The 17,646-nt window shown below is 42.2% G+C and overlaps 1 protein-coding gene across 1 annotated transcript in view; it reads left to right on the forward strand.

Moving 5' to 3' along the window:
• samd12 (sterile alpha motif domain containing 12) overlaps positions 1-17,210 on the forward strand; it is a 224,204-nt gene extending 206,994 nt beyond the window's left edge. Inside the window, exon 5 of the mRNA XM_049602670.1 lies at positions 17,098-17,210. Coding sequence (XP_049458627.1) covers positions 17,098-17,102 — 5 coding nt within the window. The 3' untranslated portion in view covers positions 17,103-17,210. The remainder of the gene's footprint in view (positions 1-17,097) is intronic.
• Positions 17,211-17,646: the final 436 nt, after the last annotated feature.

Consider the following 17,646-nt stretch of genomic DNA (forward strand, 5'->3'; position numbering starts at 1 on the left):
TTAGAACAGCTCTGACTCCTTATTCACCGGAGAGGGTTTTGGAAGGTTTTCAGTAGTAGTAGTCCACAGAACAATTAGAATGCACTAAAAGAGCACATATGGACTTTCTCATTCTTTATGTTACGATTGTTGTCTACTGCATCAGAAACAGCCACCACCTGTTGCGTCTCATACCACCACAAAAGCCCCGTGTCCACCAAACACTTTCGGTATGGTACCTTTGGAACCAAAAGTACCCTTCAGACATGGTACCTAGACCCTAGCATTTCCACCGCAAACCATACCCTTAAATGTGGGTGAGGTTGTTGTCACTCACTGCTCCGTCCAGCACTCACTGTATTTCCTAATTACTGGTGACACAGATGGAAGTCTGTGTCACCAGTAATTAGGAAATACAGTGACACAGATGGAAGTCTGCACCTTATCTATCGTCCACAGAACAAGGCTGCATTTTCTGAACAAAATAAAACAGGCTGCAGTGAGAGTCTCTCTCCATGTAGTCCTTCTCAGGCAAGCTCAGGGGTTTAGTGCTGCGATGCAACCCTTTTTTTTTTTTCTCCGAGCGAGCATTAGCATATATGCAGTTCAATATATGCAGTGGATGAAGTTATTTATTCTCCGACTACTACTACTTTTTGTACCAGATCTGTGTGCTAGGTACCCCAACAGAAGGTGTATCAAAAATGGTAATGGTGTATGGAACGGTTCCATTGGAACTATCCACAACTTTTCGTAGTGGAAACGGAAAAAAGTGTACTGAACTGAACTGTACCGTACCGTAGTGCCCAGTGGAAATGGGGCTAAAGGGTGCCTCTGTGAGTCAGAGTCTGAAACCGAGGTCCGCTGACAGAGCAGCAAAATTTGAGGAGTTGGGTGTGAGAATGGGCTGGGTTTTTAGGACTCAATCAAAGAGGGAATTTATCCTGCATAATGAGTAGTTAAATTTTGGATACTTTAAGTACATTTTACAGACATTATTTCAATACTTCTACTTCAAGTAAGATGAGGTGCAGGATTAAAGTATTTTTAAAGGTAGGATCTGGAGGATTTTCAAACAAAACAAATTATAGACATATACAAATGAAATCCTGCTTAATCATCACCTATGGGCTTCTACTCATGTGTGGTGGTGACTCTGTTTGCAGAGCTCCTGCCCTTTAACTGTATTTTGATGTTTTTGTGAGCTCGGACCGCTTCTGGGCGGAGATTTCCCCAGCCAATGAGAGAGCACAGGTGCCATGCCCGAGCGTGTCCGAGCGTGCACCAGCGCGAGCCTTGCCTGAACCTCTTCTGTGAAGCCTTCTTCCGTACCTCCGGGCTCCGTACACCCGGGAGAGTTGAGCCTAATAGGAGGGGCCAAATTTGAATGTGTGCTTACAAACAGCAACTGGAAAATCCTCCTGACCCTTCCTTTAAAGTAAGGTGTTACTACTTTTACTTAATGTCGGCTCTGAATACTTCCACCACTGCCCAATTAATGTTTGAGCCCACAGTTTACAGTATAAGTAAGATACGATTTGATATTTGAAATCTGACAATTACAAGCTACTCTATTATTTTAATCATTGCCTTTATAACCTGGTTAAATCATTTACAACATAATAGTCTCTCTCTCACCTCCTCTGTGTCATCTGTGCCTCTGTGTACAGTGATCTCAGCTCAGACATTCAGGCCTGACTGGTGGGAGATAAATTCTAAACTTCACTGCTGTTCTTTTCCTCACTCTCCTCTGTACTCGGTTCACTCTCTCTTCTTTCATCTTTTTTTTATTAACTGTTGGTTTTTCTCACCCCTCCCCTCCTCTCCCATATTTTCATCTGGCACTTTGATTAAAGGCGAGACCAAAAGTTAGGCTTTGGATGAGTCCCAATTTCACAGAGGTTTACAGCGGACCAAGGCCAGGTGATTTACAGTGGGAAGACGCCCTCCTTCTCTCAGCAACAGAACAGAAGAAACAGCTGGAGGTTGGATATCAGTAACCTTGTGTCTTTCGCAGAGAGCATATTGGACAATATTCACAAGAAGTTGGCGTGAGCATGTGTGATCAATGTGTCTGTGCTTCTCTGGGCTCTGATAAACCACGCTAACAGTCAAAGGTTGGCTGCCAATGGGTCGTCCTTGAACTTCTTTTAGTGTACTTTGTGTGGTGTGTCCAGCGCTGTCATCTTTCATTAGGCAGTTGGAGACAACGAGTTCGCACTAACTGTCTGTAAAGCCTACAAAGTGAGCGATTTCACTCTTATTTATTTTTTCAGAAGCACAGGCATGGCCACAGGCAGCATCAGCACAAAGCTAAACTTTACAATACAAGTTGTTGGCACAAAATCCAATTAAAATGGAAGTAGTCTCTGTCTGTCTGTCTGTCTGTCTGTCTGTCCTTTGATTAGCTGAGCCGTTCATCCGAGTGATTTCGCACTTGGCAGGTGTGTTGCTGAGGACCCAAGGAAGTGCAGTGTCGAGTGTGAACTCTTGATATCCACAGAACATATTTAGTAAGCTAGTTGTGCATTATGTGGCTACACTCAGTACATTTACATGCAGCTTGAGAAAATCAAATTATTGGCTTAGTCCGACTGAAACCGGACTTTTAAATGCATGTAAACAGCTTAGTCCGAATGAAATTGGACTGTCCGTAGCTCGACTAACACACCTAGATAATTCAATTGTAAATCAAACTATTGCTGCATGTATCCCCTTAGTCTGACTGGAGTCAGACTTGGCGTTCTGCGCATGCACCACTTTTTCTTTCACAGGCTTTCACACGGAAGAAGAAGGAGATGACATAGCAGCAGAAAAACAAACAAACACACACCATGGTGACCGAGAAGCAGAAGACACACTTCTGGACGGACGAGGAAACTACATTCATGCTCCAACAGCAAAAGGAGCGAAACATTTTGATGTTTATGGATGGCAGAAAAATGCGAAATGCAGATTTATCTAAAAAAGTTTCTGAACAAGAACTGGAACTAGTTCAATACGCATTATATTAAAAAGGACACAGCGCTGCCTATAGAGGCAGAGTCAGGCATACTTGGTCATAAATTCAATTTTCTCTTCTGCATGTATACTCAGACAAGACGAAAAGTCCGACATGACTGATTAGCCGAACTATGAGTTTAGCTCGACTACTGCATGCCTGTCAACATACTGACTGTGTCGTGTATTGAAATGTAACCCCTGGCAAGTTTTAAAGTTTTAAAACAATAGTGCCCTGATTTTTAGACAGAGGCAAACAAAAGCAGGCTATTTATTTCTAGCCAGTGACCTTCGATTTTGCGGGCTGAAATTACAACTGTTGCTAGTAGGTTTTATTAGCACAGCTAACTTATTAAGCTAATTTGAACTCTATCAGCTTGTTGAAAGTGTTGCCTTCAGCTGACATTCAAATGTTTCCAACTGAGGAGAATTGCCTTAAAGGGGTCTTAATAGCCACAGGCATAATATTGAGGCTAAAAGTAGCATCCTCACCAGTTTATGATCCATGTAAAATGAATAAAAAATGGCATTGTTCTTGTATTGCAGTGTAGACAGGATTAGTACTGATACTAAGAGTATGATAAGGAAAAACTATGCAGAAAAAAAGCCATCTATCTTTTACTACAGCCCATATATGCACCGTGGAGAATCCAAAGCCCGATTGACGACTAGCAATTGCTATGCTATGATTGGTTCGTTGTTTGGGTTAGAGGCTCAGTTCATTGTCTAAGCAGGTAATAAACCATTTAAACTAAAAACAAACATTTTTACTTGCCTTTCCATTTCACTCACTGCCCAACATGATTTTAAGATGACTGAAAATGCATTTATAATTGCTGTTCTGAAAATCTGAAGATCTAGGTGTAGAAACCCATCATTTATAAACTCAAAAGCACAGGCCATCAGTGTGTGAGTGCTCAGTGATATCTCTCTCTGGCATGTACGTGTGGCATGCAGCGTCATTGAACAGAGGCTGATGTATTACACTGCAGCATCAAACTGAGATTTGTTTTAACTGCCAACTTGGCCAACACACCACAGTTATGTAAGTGCTAATAGCTTCAACGTGTGCATTTTGTCTGTGATGTAGGCCATTGTTCAGCTCATTCATTTAAGTAGATGACTCCTTATCCTTGTGCAAGCCTGTGCATGTAAATGTGAATATGTGATTGTATGTTTGTGCCTGCCTCTCAGTTTTCATTTCAGTGTAATGGATTGAATAGATGCTGAGCCCATTTGGTCTGAAAGACACATCTGTACATTGTGTACGTTACTTCAATGTCAATGTCTTATATAACAGTGACATTCTTACCTAAGTTTTATACAAGCAATGCTTATTGCCATTTTGCTCAGGTTTTTTTAAGTTTTAAATATATCTTAAGAAAAAAACAAAATATAGGCAAATTTTTTTCAGGTTCCATCAAACAATTGAAATCAGAAACCGTTCCTGTCACATCACACAGCACACAGGCTGTATCATCTTCACATGCATCTGTGGTTGTGTCTGAAAATAACCAGCGTGCTCATCTTCTTCAGCTTCCAGAGAGGTTTTGTCAAACATATGGTTTAGTGATAAACAAATGGTGTCAGTGCCTTAAAATATGAATGAATATAAAGTAAAAGATCATACATGCCTTTTTCCTGAGAACATTTGCAGTCCACTTTGAATCACTGTTGAGCTGTGTCTAGTAGATAATGGACTACTCTTCAAGAAGGAAATTGTCCAGCTCTTTGAGGGTTCGAAAATTACTCTGCACTATCGAGACTGATTCATTGATGTTTGATCTGAGAACCCTGCAGAGTGGGCATAGAAAATAGATGGATTCAGCCCTTGTGATTGAGGCAGTGCTGGTAGGCAGCGTTCAAGAAAATCAAGTTCAAAGATAATTCTTCACCTGAGAAACAACAGTTAAGAACACCTCACGGAAATGTCCATTTAGCACACTTACTACTTGCTCTGGAGCTTTCAACCATGTCACATTTCAAAGAAAAAGAATGAACTTTGACCCTCAGCTTTTACGATGACATATGTGAGCAGTATTGAAGCTGTAGCTGGCAACTCAACCCTTTTGTCATATTTGCTGAACTGTCACTGTATTCACACAGAAGTACATGTGACAGATGATCTGTGAAAAATCATATTCCCATCTTGAATTGCTTTTAATGGCCACACAAGGACGACAACAACGAATCAGAGCCGAAGAGTCTCTAACACGGCTGTCAATCATGGCAAACACTGCTTGTGAATTGCGGTCAAACTAGGCACTGATCAAATATGAATCAAAATTCTGTTACTGCATTGCCGATTTGTCACCTCCATGTTATCAGAAACACATATTAGTATACTGTTTAGCCATGAAATGAAAAAGTTTGTGACCCGGCTGCCATGTTGGAAACAGTTGAGACAAAACTAAGCACCGGCCACCATCCAGGGCAAGCTTTCTCATTTTACAGCTAAACAGTGCACTAAAATATGTTTATGGAAACATCTGAGGCAAGAGATAGTAAGTAACTGAATCTTGATACTTGATTTTATTAGCGCTGCCTAGCTTGGCAGTTTGAGCACAGTTTACAAGCTGTGATTGATTTGGTCAACAGCTGCGTTAGAGACTCCTCGGCTCTGATTGGCTGATTTCTTCTTCTGTGGTAGATTTTAACAAATGCCATTAAAGGCAATAGGAGGAGGAATAGAAACATGACATTTTTTGCAAATGATCTGTCTCTTATATTTTGTGATGTGGTGACAGTTTCAGCAAATATGACAAAAAGTTCATAATGTTACCAACTGTAGCTTTAAAGTGCCTAGGGAAAGAAAATGGCAACTTGAACATCTAAAATTCCATGACAACTGGTGATGACGATCACGAGAAGATTATATTAACATATAAATGTGTCATGAGAGGAATTTCATTTGACTTTAGCAACATAAAGAATGTTGGAAGCACCTCGCTTTCGATTAATGAATATGAAGGACCAACATTGTAGTGTTTGCACCCTGAGGTGCTGCTTCTGTCTGTAAAATACCCTCATGCATATTCTATATTCTCTGGCTGTCGTACAAGCACACACAGTAATCATAAGATCTGTGACTCCCTGTAGATGGATGCTTGTGCGATTAGATAGCTACCATGCTACCATCTGGCAAACATCTGGAAGAGGACTGTTTTGAGAACACTGTTTTGCTTTTTCCAGCCATAAACCTGATTCAGGAAGAAGCCAATCAGACTTTAATACATTATCACTTGTTTACTTATGCAGCTTTGCTGCCCCCGCACTACAGGTTAAATGTCTTTATGAATTGTTAAATGACAACACTTTTAATTACCAGCTTTGTAAATGTTCTGTGCTCAGACTGTATCATAGAGACGTTGATTATATTCAGATGCAAGTCTCCAGCTTTGCTGTGTTTAGCATATGTGTGTTACTAAGTGTCCATGAGCTCTTACTTGCAACTGCTGTTCCTGCCAAATTATGCCACACTGAAAAAAACTGGGACTTTTTGGGCTTGCTGCATTGTAATGTTGGCACTGAGCGCACATAGCCAGACCCATCTTGTGCTGTGCCAGCTCTGGAGAAAGGTCTGTCTGAACCCATCACCGTTCCACACGAAGGGAAAAAAGCCTCTCTGGGTTGTTTAAATTTCTTGCTAGCCTCTCAATTTTCGCTCTGCCCAGGATGCAGCAATGGTGCCCTTACAAAATAGAGTTAGGAGGGAACTTGTTTTGGTGGAGAGGAGAGAGTTGGCATTAAAATAGCTAAATCCCTGCCAAAATTAACATCATGCAGGTTGGAGGTTGTTGTTGTGTCACACGTAGCGCTGAAACAAAGTGTGGAAATAGGTCTGGCTATGCATGACTAGTTTCACGTAGTGGCGTGGATTTTGAAAACAGCTACATGCAGGGTGCTTCTTACCATGAATGTATAAAGAGACCTGGATACAGTTTTGGAGGCGGGATCTCCTTAATTCCTCAACAACGCATGAAGCCAAAAACATTGCATTTGGAATTATGCTAATGATCGGCACTGCTTCCACGTCATCGGGCCCATAGAGCAGGCGCATTAGAGACTTCCGCCAGTCGAGCCAGCAACTTCTGCTTTTGAATGGGGATGAAATGATTTAATCTTGTGGCTCTTCTAGACTTTTGAAAGGTTATTGGACTGAATGGGTCAAATTCTGATTGTGAATTGAGTCATTTCATGGGAGTTTTGTTGCTCAAAATAATGTATTCTGCCATTTATAGACGTCACTTCTGCCGTATAGCCAAGTCTATGGGGCGCCATGGCATCACGTGAGGAACTCAGAAGTTGTAATTCCATGGTTTGGCCACTATGAGGACTGGCTTCAAAGCCCGGCACACTTCCTGGGGGCCTGCTTGTTACCATCTGAGATAGGCAACAGATGGCAGGCTTCCACAGTCTATATCCTGTGAGCCGGACTATTTTGGTACTGACTGCTTTGCGTTTTTTGAAACTGGTTTATTTGCTTGTTGTTTAGCAACTTACACAACAAATCCATGAATGATAGATTTGTCTTCTTATTTTTTTTTTACCTTAAAGGAATACTTCTCTCCATCTTACAAGCACCCAGATCTCCGCCGAATGACACATTTCACGTCTAGTGGTGGATTTTGGCTGGCTCTCAGGCTGTTGCTTGAAGTACCGATTGTACTGCCTGATTTTAAATGCCTGCCACCATGGACACAAATAGTATAGAAGCAGATCGAAAGAGAAAATCACCCCTCTCTCTCAAAATCAAACCAAACTCCCCCTCCAACCAAAATTCTGTTACTGGATTGTTTATTTCTTGCCTAAAATGTCTTCAAAAACATGTGTTAGTGCACTGTTTGGCTGTAAGACAAGACTTTGTTAACAGGTATCGGGGGTCATACTGTTTCCTGTATTCTAAAAACGGAGGCTGAAAAAAATGAGATCAAACAGTAAAACTAAGCAGTGCTGATTAAATTTGAATCAAGATTCTGCTCTAAGATTTCTCACCTAAAATGTTTTCAGGACCATCGTTAAAGTTTCTTTATGCTTCTGCATACACTCGACGCAACGTGCACGTAGTTGCTCCGCAGTTGCTGTGTGCCTATCATAGTTCTGCGTCCTGTTGGTCTACGTCGCTATGCAATTCTTTGTCAAAGCGCTTGGGGGCGCGGTGTTCTTTTATATACCTACCCTAGACTCTGTGACATCTATGGTCGTTGCTCGTTCGTTGTTTGTTTAACTTCGTGCTTTGCTTTAGTCACAGTGAAGATGGCGACCGAGAGAGAAAGACTGTTGCTGGAGCTCGAAGGGATCGACATTGAACAGTAAATGCTCTTATTACAAATGTTATGACAACGACGAAGAGAGAGGCGACTGCGCCGATGGTCTGTATGCCCGTTGAATAGCTTGAGGCAGTGTTGTGGTACTGCAGCAGAAAGTCAAACCCTTCAAAATGCCGGAAATGATGTAGTTTGAAGGCCCAATCATAGCTCTTGCGGTCTGTTTTGGGTCTGCATTGCCTCGGCAAGTGGTTACAATTTTTTGGAGGTGCACTTCACGTCTCTGTGTTAGTCGCAGAGGGATGTAACGCCTCCGCAAAGCCCTCTGCTTCGTAGGTACACAGAAGTATAAACCTTGCTTAAAGTTCACTGTTAACCTGTAGTTCGGGATGGTTGGTTGCCAGCCGGCCATCATATTGTTTCCTCTCTCAAAACCGCTGAGGTCACATTATCAGCCAGTCACCCTCCAGCAGGAGCTTTTATTGGTCATGTGCAGTGAGGTACTCCTTTAAGCGCATTAATTGTCTTTCAACTTGTGGACATGACTTTATAATCATGTCTTCAGTGTACTCAACCCAAGGACTGTTTACTATTTTTTTTGGTTGTTTGTTTTTACAGATTTTTCAGTCACATATTACAGTGTGGCTCATGGAGTTTGTTCAATTCTCATGGACATTGCTCTACTGAATCTCCTTAACAACTGAGCAAACTCCATTCATGAGGAAGACCATGAGACGTGGTTATTACTTTAGAAAAAGCCAGTGTGTTTTTGTAGTTTTTGTAAAACTACTGCCACTGAGATCAAAAATGACCTTTCACCCATGATACAAAATGCTTTTCCGTGTGACGCTTCATCACTCAAACAAGGTTTTCCCTGCTTTAATGCAATAAAATGTCCAAATATGATGAATCTGTTTATTCACCGTGTTTTATTTCTTGAAAACAATCCCCAGTTTTGTCTTTTAATACTGCTAATATTATACACAGTAAATCTCTCTCTGTCAACATTATGAACAGCACATCCCTTGGGATTGCCAGTTGAGCCATAAAATATAATAAAGAGTAACAAACATCTCCGTCGACACGACAGCGGTCATGGGAACCTTGTCTGAAAGCAGCAATTTCCGAACCCTGTAAATGTTTGACGGCTGGCGTGTGGGGGCTTTGTCATCACAGTGAATGGAAAATGTTGTTCTTATCACTGTGTTGGTTAGCCCCAGGCAGTGTAGCATGTGGCATTAATGTGAATGTGTCACCGCATTCACTCAGAGCTCAGTGAGTAATGAGGAACTCCCTAACTGTTAAACGGCTCACAAACAGATTTCATCAAACTTGATTTACTGCTATGCAATTCTTTTTTGTTCCCTTACCCACACCCTCGTCTTCCCTTTTTTTCTCCCTCCACACCTTACTCACTTCCATTTTCATCTTTCTTTTGCCATCTAAACAAATTAGAGAGCAAATGAGGAGGGTGGAGTGATATGGGTGATGAGGCATGCCAGAATGTCAACAGATGACAAGCAGTGCAGATGGGGGGAGAGAGGGAGAGGAAAAGAGGGAGAAAGAGAGAGAGAGAATGTGATGAAAAGAGAAAAGTATTCCCTGAAAAGCCAGACCTGAAAAGAAATGATTAATGAGGCCAGATGTTAGGCTTCTTTTAGCATGAATCATTGCATTCCCCATGACAAAGCAAAAACTACCCCCCCCCCATTTCCCAAAACATAGACACAGCAGGCAAATTACTTCCCAGACTGTAGACAATAGAGACAAATCCAGTACTTTTCTGGCATGGGCAACTTTCTCCTTGCCAGGTTAGGACAGTATATTGACTAAATGTTTCAGCCCTTTGTTTCATGCTGACATCACTTTATTCCAATCTATAATCCAATGGAAAAAAAATCAGGGTCTCTTAAATAGATACACTCAGGCAGAACCACTTCAGAGTAGCTTGTTTGCCTGACCAAGCTAATTATGGCACGCAGGCAATCAAGTGGGTATGAATCTGCAGTGCTTCGACGATGATGTGAGAACACAATAGTTCCTTCAGAGACACATTTACCAGCCACAGAAGCCTGACATCCTTTAAGAAATCAATGCAACTCAGCTGGTGTGCCAGCAGTGTCAGCTTGGCATCTTTGATTGATTGAACATGTAGCGGCAAAATGAATAGCAGAGCAGGATGAGATAAAGCACAGGAGGGAAATTGCTTTTTCTTGGACCAAATTAATCAAATGTAATCTGTATATGGATTAATTTAATACACAATGTAGTTAGCTTGCATGTCTCCGTGCACAGGGGCTGATCCTATTCTCATTCCTCGTGTTACTTTCTCAGGCGTGTATAGGCTACTAGCATGCTAATAACATTAGCTTTAAGCTTCAAGTGTGTGTAAGCACACATATTCAGATATCTATTGTTTGAAAGAAACGTGCTATTATTGTTACATTAATGCTTTAGCAAAAATAGGTAACACTTTATAATACAGCCCATGACTTACAGAGTAATTTCTCTACATTCACAGTGTAAGGCTCTATCAGATGGAGCACATTTTAGCAGTCTGGTGTCCATCCATTTTTTGTGGGTTACCTGGCATGTTGGTGCACTTGCTTTGGGTACTATGAGCCTATAGTCTCACTCCGAAGTCGTTGAAATCCGGCACTGGGGCAGTGATTTGCGGCGTCAGACACCAATGAAAAAAGGTGTCCTTTAACATTGGCATAATAGGCGGCCAGTTTTTTTGGGGTTCAGGAGGTAACGTGGCAGGATAAGGACGAAAGTTGAGGCAGCAAATATCAAAGTGGGTGGGTGAAGGGGTGGTGGATGGGACCAACAAACACTGACTTTTACCTGAGAGAGCGGTGTTCACGTCCCGTAAGATTCTAAAGCCAAATCTAAATGTAACCATGTCAATCGTGTACTGACCAGTCTATTTAGAAAGAGACTAATTGTAAACTGCAGAGCTTGACACAGTGTCCCGGAACGTCAACAACTAATGCACTCAGGGTACCTTGCATGTTGTATGTAGACGTGGAAAGTCCATGACCAAATGTGTGATGAGGTGATGTGGAGTGAGAATGTGTTGGTACTGTTGCAACATCATCAGTAGGGTAAAACTGACCTGTCTCACAGTGCTCTAAACCACACTCACTCCCTATTAGCCAATAAGCCTTAAACCAGCTGGTGGCACTCCCTGTGATTTCCACACAGTACATTTGACAAGTTTAAAGATCTTGCCCCTTCCACTTCATGGCGATCACTGAGGGTGAGAATTGTTCGACGTTCCACACTCAACTTTTTGACTGTTACGAATTCACAATCCAGGTACTCATAGTGTACAGCATCTTGCCATCCTCTTCAGTATGAATGTGCTCAAAATAGCAAATGTAAGTCTAGAAGTACCAGTTGAAGAGAAATCAATTGTGTCGTCATGTTTCAGCTGTTGTTTTGCCTGGCCTTGTGTTTAGAAGCTGATTCCAGTTTTAATGCTAAGCTAAAGATAGGGATGCTAACAGAGATACAAGGTTGATATCAATCTCTTCATCCTGACCCGCTGAAAAAAAAAATATATATTATTATATTATATTATAAATATATTTTCACTCATTATTGCGTGAGCTAGCTTGGATGCTTGATCCATTTATTTCTTATTTATGTGGATTTTTAAGCATTAAGGTGGATATCTTAAACTATTTTAAACTGCATTGTATGTTGTCAAATTATGTTGGTCGTTTGTCCCATTATGTGTTGTTATGCACTGACATTTTTACACAAATTAAGTTAGCAAGAGGGTTGCCGGTTTGTTCCCGGGTGTAGGAGCCCTTCTGTGTGGAGTTTGCATGTTCTCCCCGTGTCAGCGTGGGTTCTCTCCGGGCACTCCAGCTTCCTCCCACAGTCCAAAGACATGCAGATTGGGGACTAGGTTAATTGATAACTCTAAATTGTCCATAGGTGTGAATGTGAGCGTGAATGGTTGTCTGTCTCTATGTGTCAGCCCTGCGATAGTCTGGCGACCTGTCCAGGGTGTACCCTGCCTCTCGCCCAATGTCAGCTGGGATAGGCTCCAGCCCCCCCACGACCCTCAAGAGGATGAAGCGGTTAGAAGATGAATGAATGAATGAATTCATTTAAAGGAGCGGTGTGTAGGATTTAGTGGCATCTGGTGGTGAGGACTGCAGATTGCAACCAGCTGAAACTTCTCCAGTGTGCCAAGCACAAACTCCCTGTTAGAATTCCTGCAGCATTCATTGTTTAAGAGGTCTTTATAAATAAAACCGATTACTGACTAAACCAGTTTCATATTACAAATCAGTGTTTATCTGCTATACCCTATGTAGATATAAACGGCTCATTCTAAGGCAACGAAAACAAAACAATTCCTATTTTCAGGTTATAATACACAAAAGAAAACACGCTTATTATATTATATTACATTTCTGCCAGTATATCCCCATAAATTCTAAACACTGAACCTTTAAGGACATGAGGAGATTTCCGTCTTATTAGCGAAGGAGGGAAGTTGCTGTGTTTCTCTGTCAGACTCTGCTTCCTCTGCTCAGTCTGGTTGGTTAGGTCGTAACATGGGCTCCATGGTCCTCAGAGGATGTGTTTTGCTAATAACCCGTGAGTAAAATGGGTCAGCCATAAAACATCAGCTGAAACTGTTGTTAACTTCTCATGTCAGAGAGCTCGTTTCAAATCCTAAGTGGAACTCCACCAGCCCAATGCAACCTCCAGCAGTAATAAAACATAAGAGGGACCTAATGCACATAGCCAGAAGGCAGCCGGGCCTCAGTCGTCTCTGCGACTTAGTGTTGAGCCCTCACCAACAGAGGAGGCCATCCATAATTAACCCTGCACTGTCAAGTCAAGGCAGCAGTCATAACATGTCCTCACATGTCAGTCTAACCTTTTTCCCTGCATCATTTTCTCCGCCGTCAACTCATCACCCAGATCTGTCGCTCCCTGCATAAGGACTGCTGTGAGAGAGGGCGAGGGAGAAGGCTTTGATCTGCTGTGTTTCCTTCACAGCGTCTCTCTCAAAGGCTTTGGACAGCAAATGTTACTCGGAACAGAGGGAGAAAAATGTGTTTCTCATTTGCTTTTGTTGAGGGTGATTTCTGTGATTTATTCCCTGTTAGTACGGAGTGATTGAGCTATTTGGCCATAGGGTAATCTTTGCTATCAACATCTGTTGTTCTCAGCAGAAAAAACTAAATATATTGTTTCATGTTCTGCTTCCTTCTCTGTATTCCCCTCTCATCTCTCTAAATCCTAATAAATCTTTGTATGAATAAAGATTTCATTAATTCCGGAGACGGGGAAATGGGCAATTAAATAGTGTGAATCAAAGCAGAGAAAGCGGAGAGGTATGGGGAGCGCAATTGACTGAGTCAAAGGGTCAGGGAGGCTAAGTCAGAGAGAAAGAAGGAACAAGAAAAAGAGCAAGAGGCAGTGATTAAAAAGTGAAAGAAAGAGATTGATTTGCACATCTTTGACTAGAAAGTGAAATAAGGACCAATCAAATGTATGAGGGAAAGTAAAGTGAGAGAATTGTAAGAGCAAGAGAGCCGAATCAGAGACAGGAGCCATGTGGACACAAAGAGAATTATAACGAATGACATTCAAAGACTGATTTGCCTTAAACTGAAATATAGAGAAACAAAACAGAAAGGAAGAAAAATTCATCACAAGGACGAAATTAAAAAGTGATTTTTAACCACAATAGTAGTGTTGCTCTAGGGATGGCAACGACGACTGGGTGGTTTATCACTTTGGGCCAGACTGAAATATGTCAGCAACTACTGAATGGATTGCCAAGATTTTTTTTACAAGCGCTCATGGTCCACAGACGAAGAAGCCCTCTGATTTAGGTGAATTTCTGCTTTGAATTTCATGCTCATCAGCAAATGTTAGCATGCTTGAGGGTCTGCGTCAGTATGGCGTTCCACACGTGCGCATTTCCCAATCCACAGTGCATTCCAGTTAGTGGCAGTAATGCACCATAACATTGTCATCTGCCAGTAAAATCAAGAAGAAGAAGAAGCATGTGCACTAGAAAAGAAAATGGCGACCTCATGACAGAAAAAAATAGATGTGCAACCACCTTGCAAGAACAGGACAATAGACGTAAAATAGAGTACATTGGTGCAAGAAAGGAGAAGCGTCAAAGAACAGAAGCATCACCACTACTTTCGGAGCATGCATAGTCAGTGCCCTTGCTATGTGTACAGTCCACATGGTCACAAATTTTGGGCTGCACGCAGACATCCAAATCTACAGACGTGGGCAGATGAAAAGATTTACCCCACCTGGTCCAAAGCAGACATTCATAGACATGGAAAGAATAAGGCTTACCTCCTGTAATGCAGTGCAATCTCTTGCACTGCATTTCTTTCATCAGCCTATCTGAAAGAGACACTTTCATTTCCATATTCTAAGACCAGTTGACATCCACTACTGCCGTTGCTGTTAGAAATTGAAATCTTTGTGATGTTATCAAGGTTGAATAGCGATTACCTTGCTGGCACAGAAAGAATTACAGCACAGCACCACAGGTACTTTGTGTCATTGTAACTTGGTTTTGTCTGTATTCATAAAGTTCACCAGCATTCTCTTCTAAGGTCAACTTTATTTGTTGTAACTGTATCTGTCTAAAAACCTCCTCGCTGTACAGTCCTTTCTAATCTGCTGTTAGACATGTCTGAACTAACTTGTTGGCAAAGGTCTGGGGCTTACAGGAAATGGTGTTCGTTAAAGGCTGCTAAAAAACAGAAATATCAAATAAACAACAAGAAAAAAAACTTTTGTAGAAATATGAAGCAAGTCACGTACACACAGGTGAGAGAGGCTCTGTTCCAAGACTGGATTTTTAGTTATTAGCATTGTTGAGATTTTGAATGAGGTTTTCGTTCTGTTAGGACAGAACCTAGGGGCTCAAAGCCTCGCTGTGCCTAAGTCCAGCCTCGGAGAGCCGTTAGCCTGGCTGTAAACTCTTAGTCACAGGTACAAGAACACAATCCTCATGCCAATAAATCCTCCCTCATTACCAAATGCCCGGCAGCCAACAGCACAGACGTGGCGAGGACAGAGGTTGGTACAGTGAAAAGTGGGTTAGAGTTCAAAGGGCCGAGGAGGAGAGCAGGCTCGGCTCTGATCTTTGGCAAGGGAGTTAAAAAATTAACATTCACCCTGCACAGCCAGGCTTTACCCCCGCATCTCCTCAAAGACAGGGAGGAGGCTCATACAGTATGCAGAGGGGAGATATGTGCAGGGTATAGATTTGTGGATACATATTTGTTTGTGTGCGTGCTTGTGCTTCGAAACTGAGGAGATCATATATGTATGTTTCCTGCTGTATGGAGACAAATGATGGAAGGATAGAAAACAGACCATATATAGTGTATACGGTCTCATTTCCACCCTCACCGGCTCCATCAGTGGGATTACTCAAGTCCATTTATCATTCCATATGAGTGTGGCTTGCATGGGTAATTGTAAATTAAGTGGATTACTGTGCAGTATAGTCCCTGAGGGAATTAGAGAATCTCTGAATGGATGCAAAATCCTATCGTACTATAGCCAGCAGGTCCCACAGCAGCATCAGCACTTTCTGAAGCAATGATATCAGCATGAGCTCCTTTGATTGATACTGATTTAATATCAGCACGGTAGATTTAATGATACTGACTCTCATTATGTTTCAGCTCCCTGAAGTGGGGCCCACGTTTCAAGTGATTGGCACGTTCAGCTGCAAGTGTGCTTAAGAAATAGGTATTTCATGGGATGTACTGTACACCCTTTCGTGGACGGGAATACTTTAACTCTCTTCAGCCAAGACAGAGGTTTTGTCTTTAATCACAAAGTTGGGAAGTGAGTGAGGACAAAGTATATGTAAAGTTGCTCTTTCAGGGCTTTGCGTAAGACGAAATTACGAGACGCATTCTTTTTCCTCCTGGCTTCAGTGGCCTTACACCATCCAAATCCCCCCAAATCAAAATCCACCTCGAATGAATTGCGGTGGAATACAAATGAGCAGGCAGTGGCAGGGATTTCTGTTTTAATGAGGACAAAAACCTATCACCACATCTAACCTGAAACGCTTCATTTGCTGCTGCCTGCCAGCCGGGGCTTCCCAGTAGAATTCTGGGGTTAAAATTGTAGAGTTTCAACGCAGTTCGCTCAGGGCCCTGGCAACAAACGATGGCCTCCCTCCCACACCCCCGAACATTTAAACCCAGCTCAGTTTGCCCAAAGCAATCTCGGCTCGGGAGTCGAAAGGTCACCTTAAATAAATAAAGAATGGGGAGATCACTAGGCATCCCACACACGGAGTGAGCAGCCCTTTGAAAGGATAGCCAAGGCTACACCATTTAGCATTCAGTAGCCTGAAGCAATCCATGAGGCTGGCAGTCTGAGAACACAAAGTCCAAGTCCAGATTGGCTCCCACTCACTTGCCACAGCTACATCAGTCACATTGCTCTTTTAGCTAAACTTCTGGTGTGTTTTGTCACTGCACTGTTTGCTGTTGTCAGCTATGACAAGAGACAACTGTATGGAATTAATTCATTGCCTCAGGACGAGGCCTGGCCAGTGTTTTGACCAGCATTTCATTACAATATGTTCATATTGCTATCTCTCTAGACCTTTATGTTGCATTCATATGGAGTCAGGCAGACGGACAACACTGTCTAGACAGAATGAGAAAAACAAACTAACAGTACAGCTGAATGTCAGGATGGCAAAATGATGGTGATATGTGAGGATATGTTGTGATGGTGATGTTGTATTGTTTACAAAGAATGACATAAAATATTCATTCATTCACTATCCGTAACCACTTATCCTTTTCAGGGTAGCGGGGGGCTGGAGCCTATCTCGGCTGTCACTGGGCAGGAGGCGGAGTACATCCTGCGCTGACACACAGAGACGGACAACCATTCACGCTCACATTCACACCTATGGCCAATTTAGAGTGCTGTATCCTGTCTCTGGACTATGGAAGGAGGTCGGAGAACACTAACGCTGGAAGAACATGCAAACTCCACCTGGGTTGGAACCTGAAACTCTGTTGCAGTGAGGTGACAGTGCTTACCGCTGCACCACCAGGCCACCCTTGAATGAAATATATCAAATAAAATTATTTCAAGTCTTTTATTTTACGCAATTTTGCTAGTTATGTCCAGTTCGACTGTGTTTTCTCCTTGTGTGAAGGAGCTATGTGTCATCTGGTTGTAAATTCCAGTGCAGAGGAAGTCAAAAAGTTAAAATATTTTAACCTTGGTTGGCAATGCTGTCTACTGTTGCAGGTATTCTCGCCGGTCTCACCTAATATTACTGTCCTGCTTGTCAACTAAAATGACATCTGGTTTGTCATCTATCGTCTTGCCTGATTCTGTAGCC

This window comes from Epinephelus fuscoguttatus, linkage group LG17 (assembly GCF_011397635.1).
Source record: "Epinephelus fuscoguttatus linkage group LG17, E.fuscoguttatus.final_Chr_v1".
NCBI classification, from domain to species: domain Eukaryota; kingdom Metazoa; phylum Chordata; class Actinopteri; order Perciformes; family Serranidae; genus Epinephelus; species Epinephelus fuscoguttatus.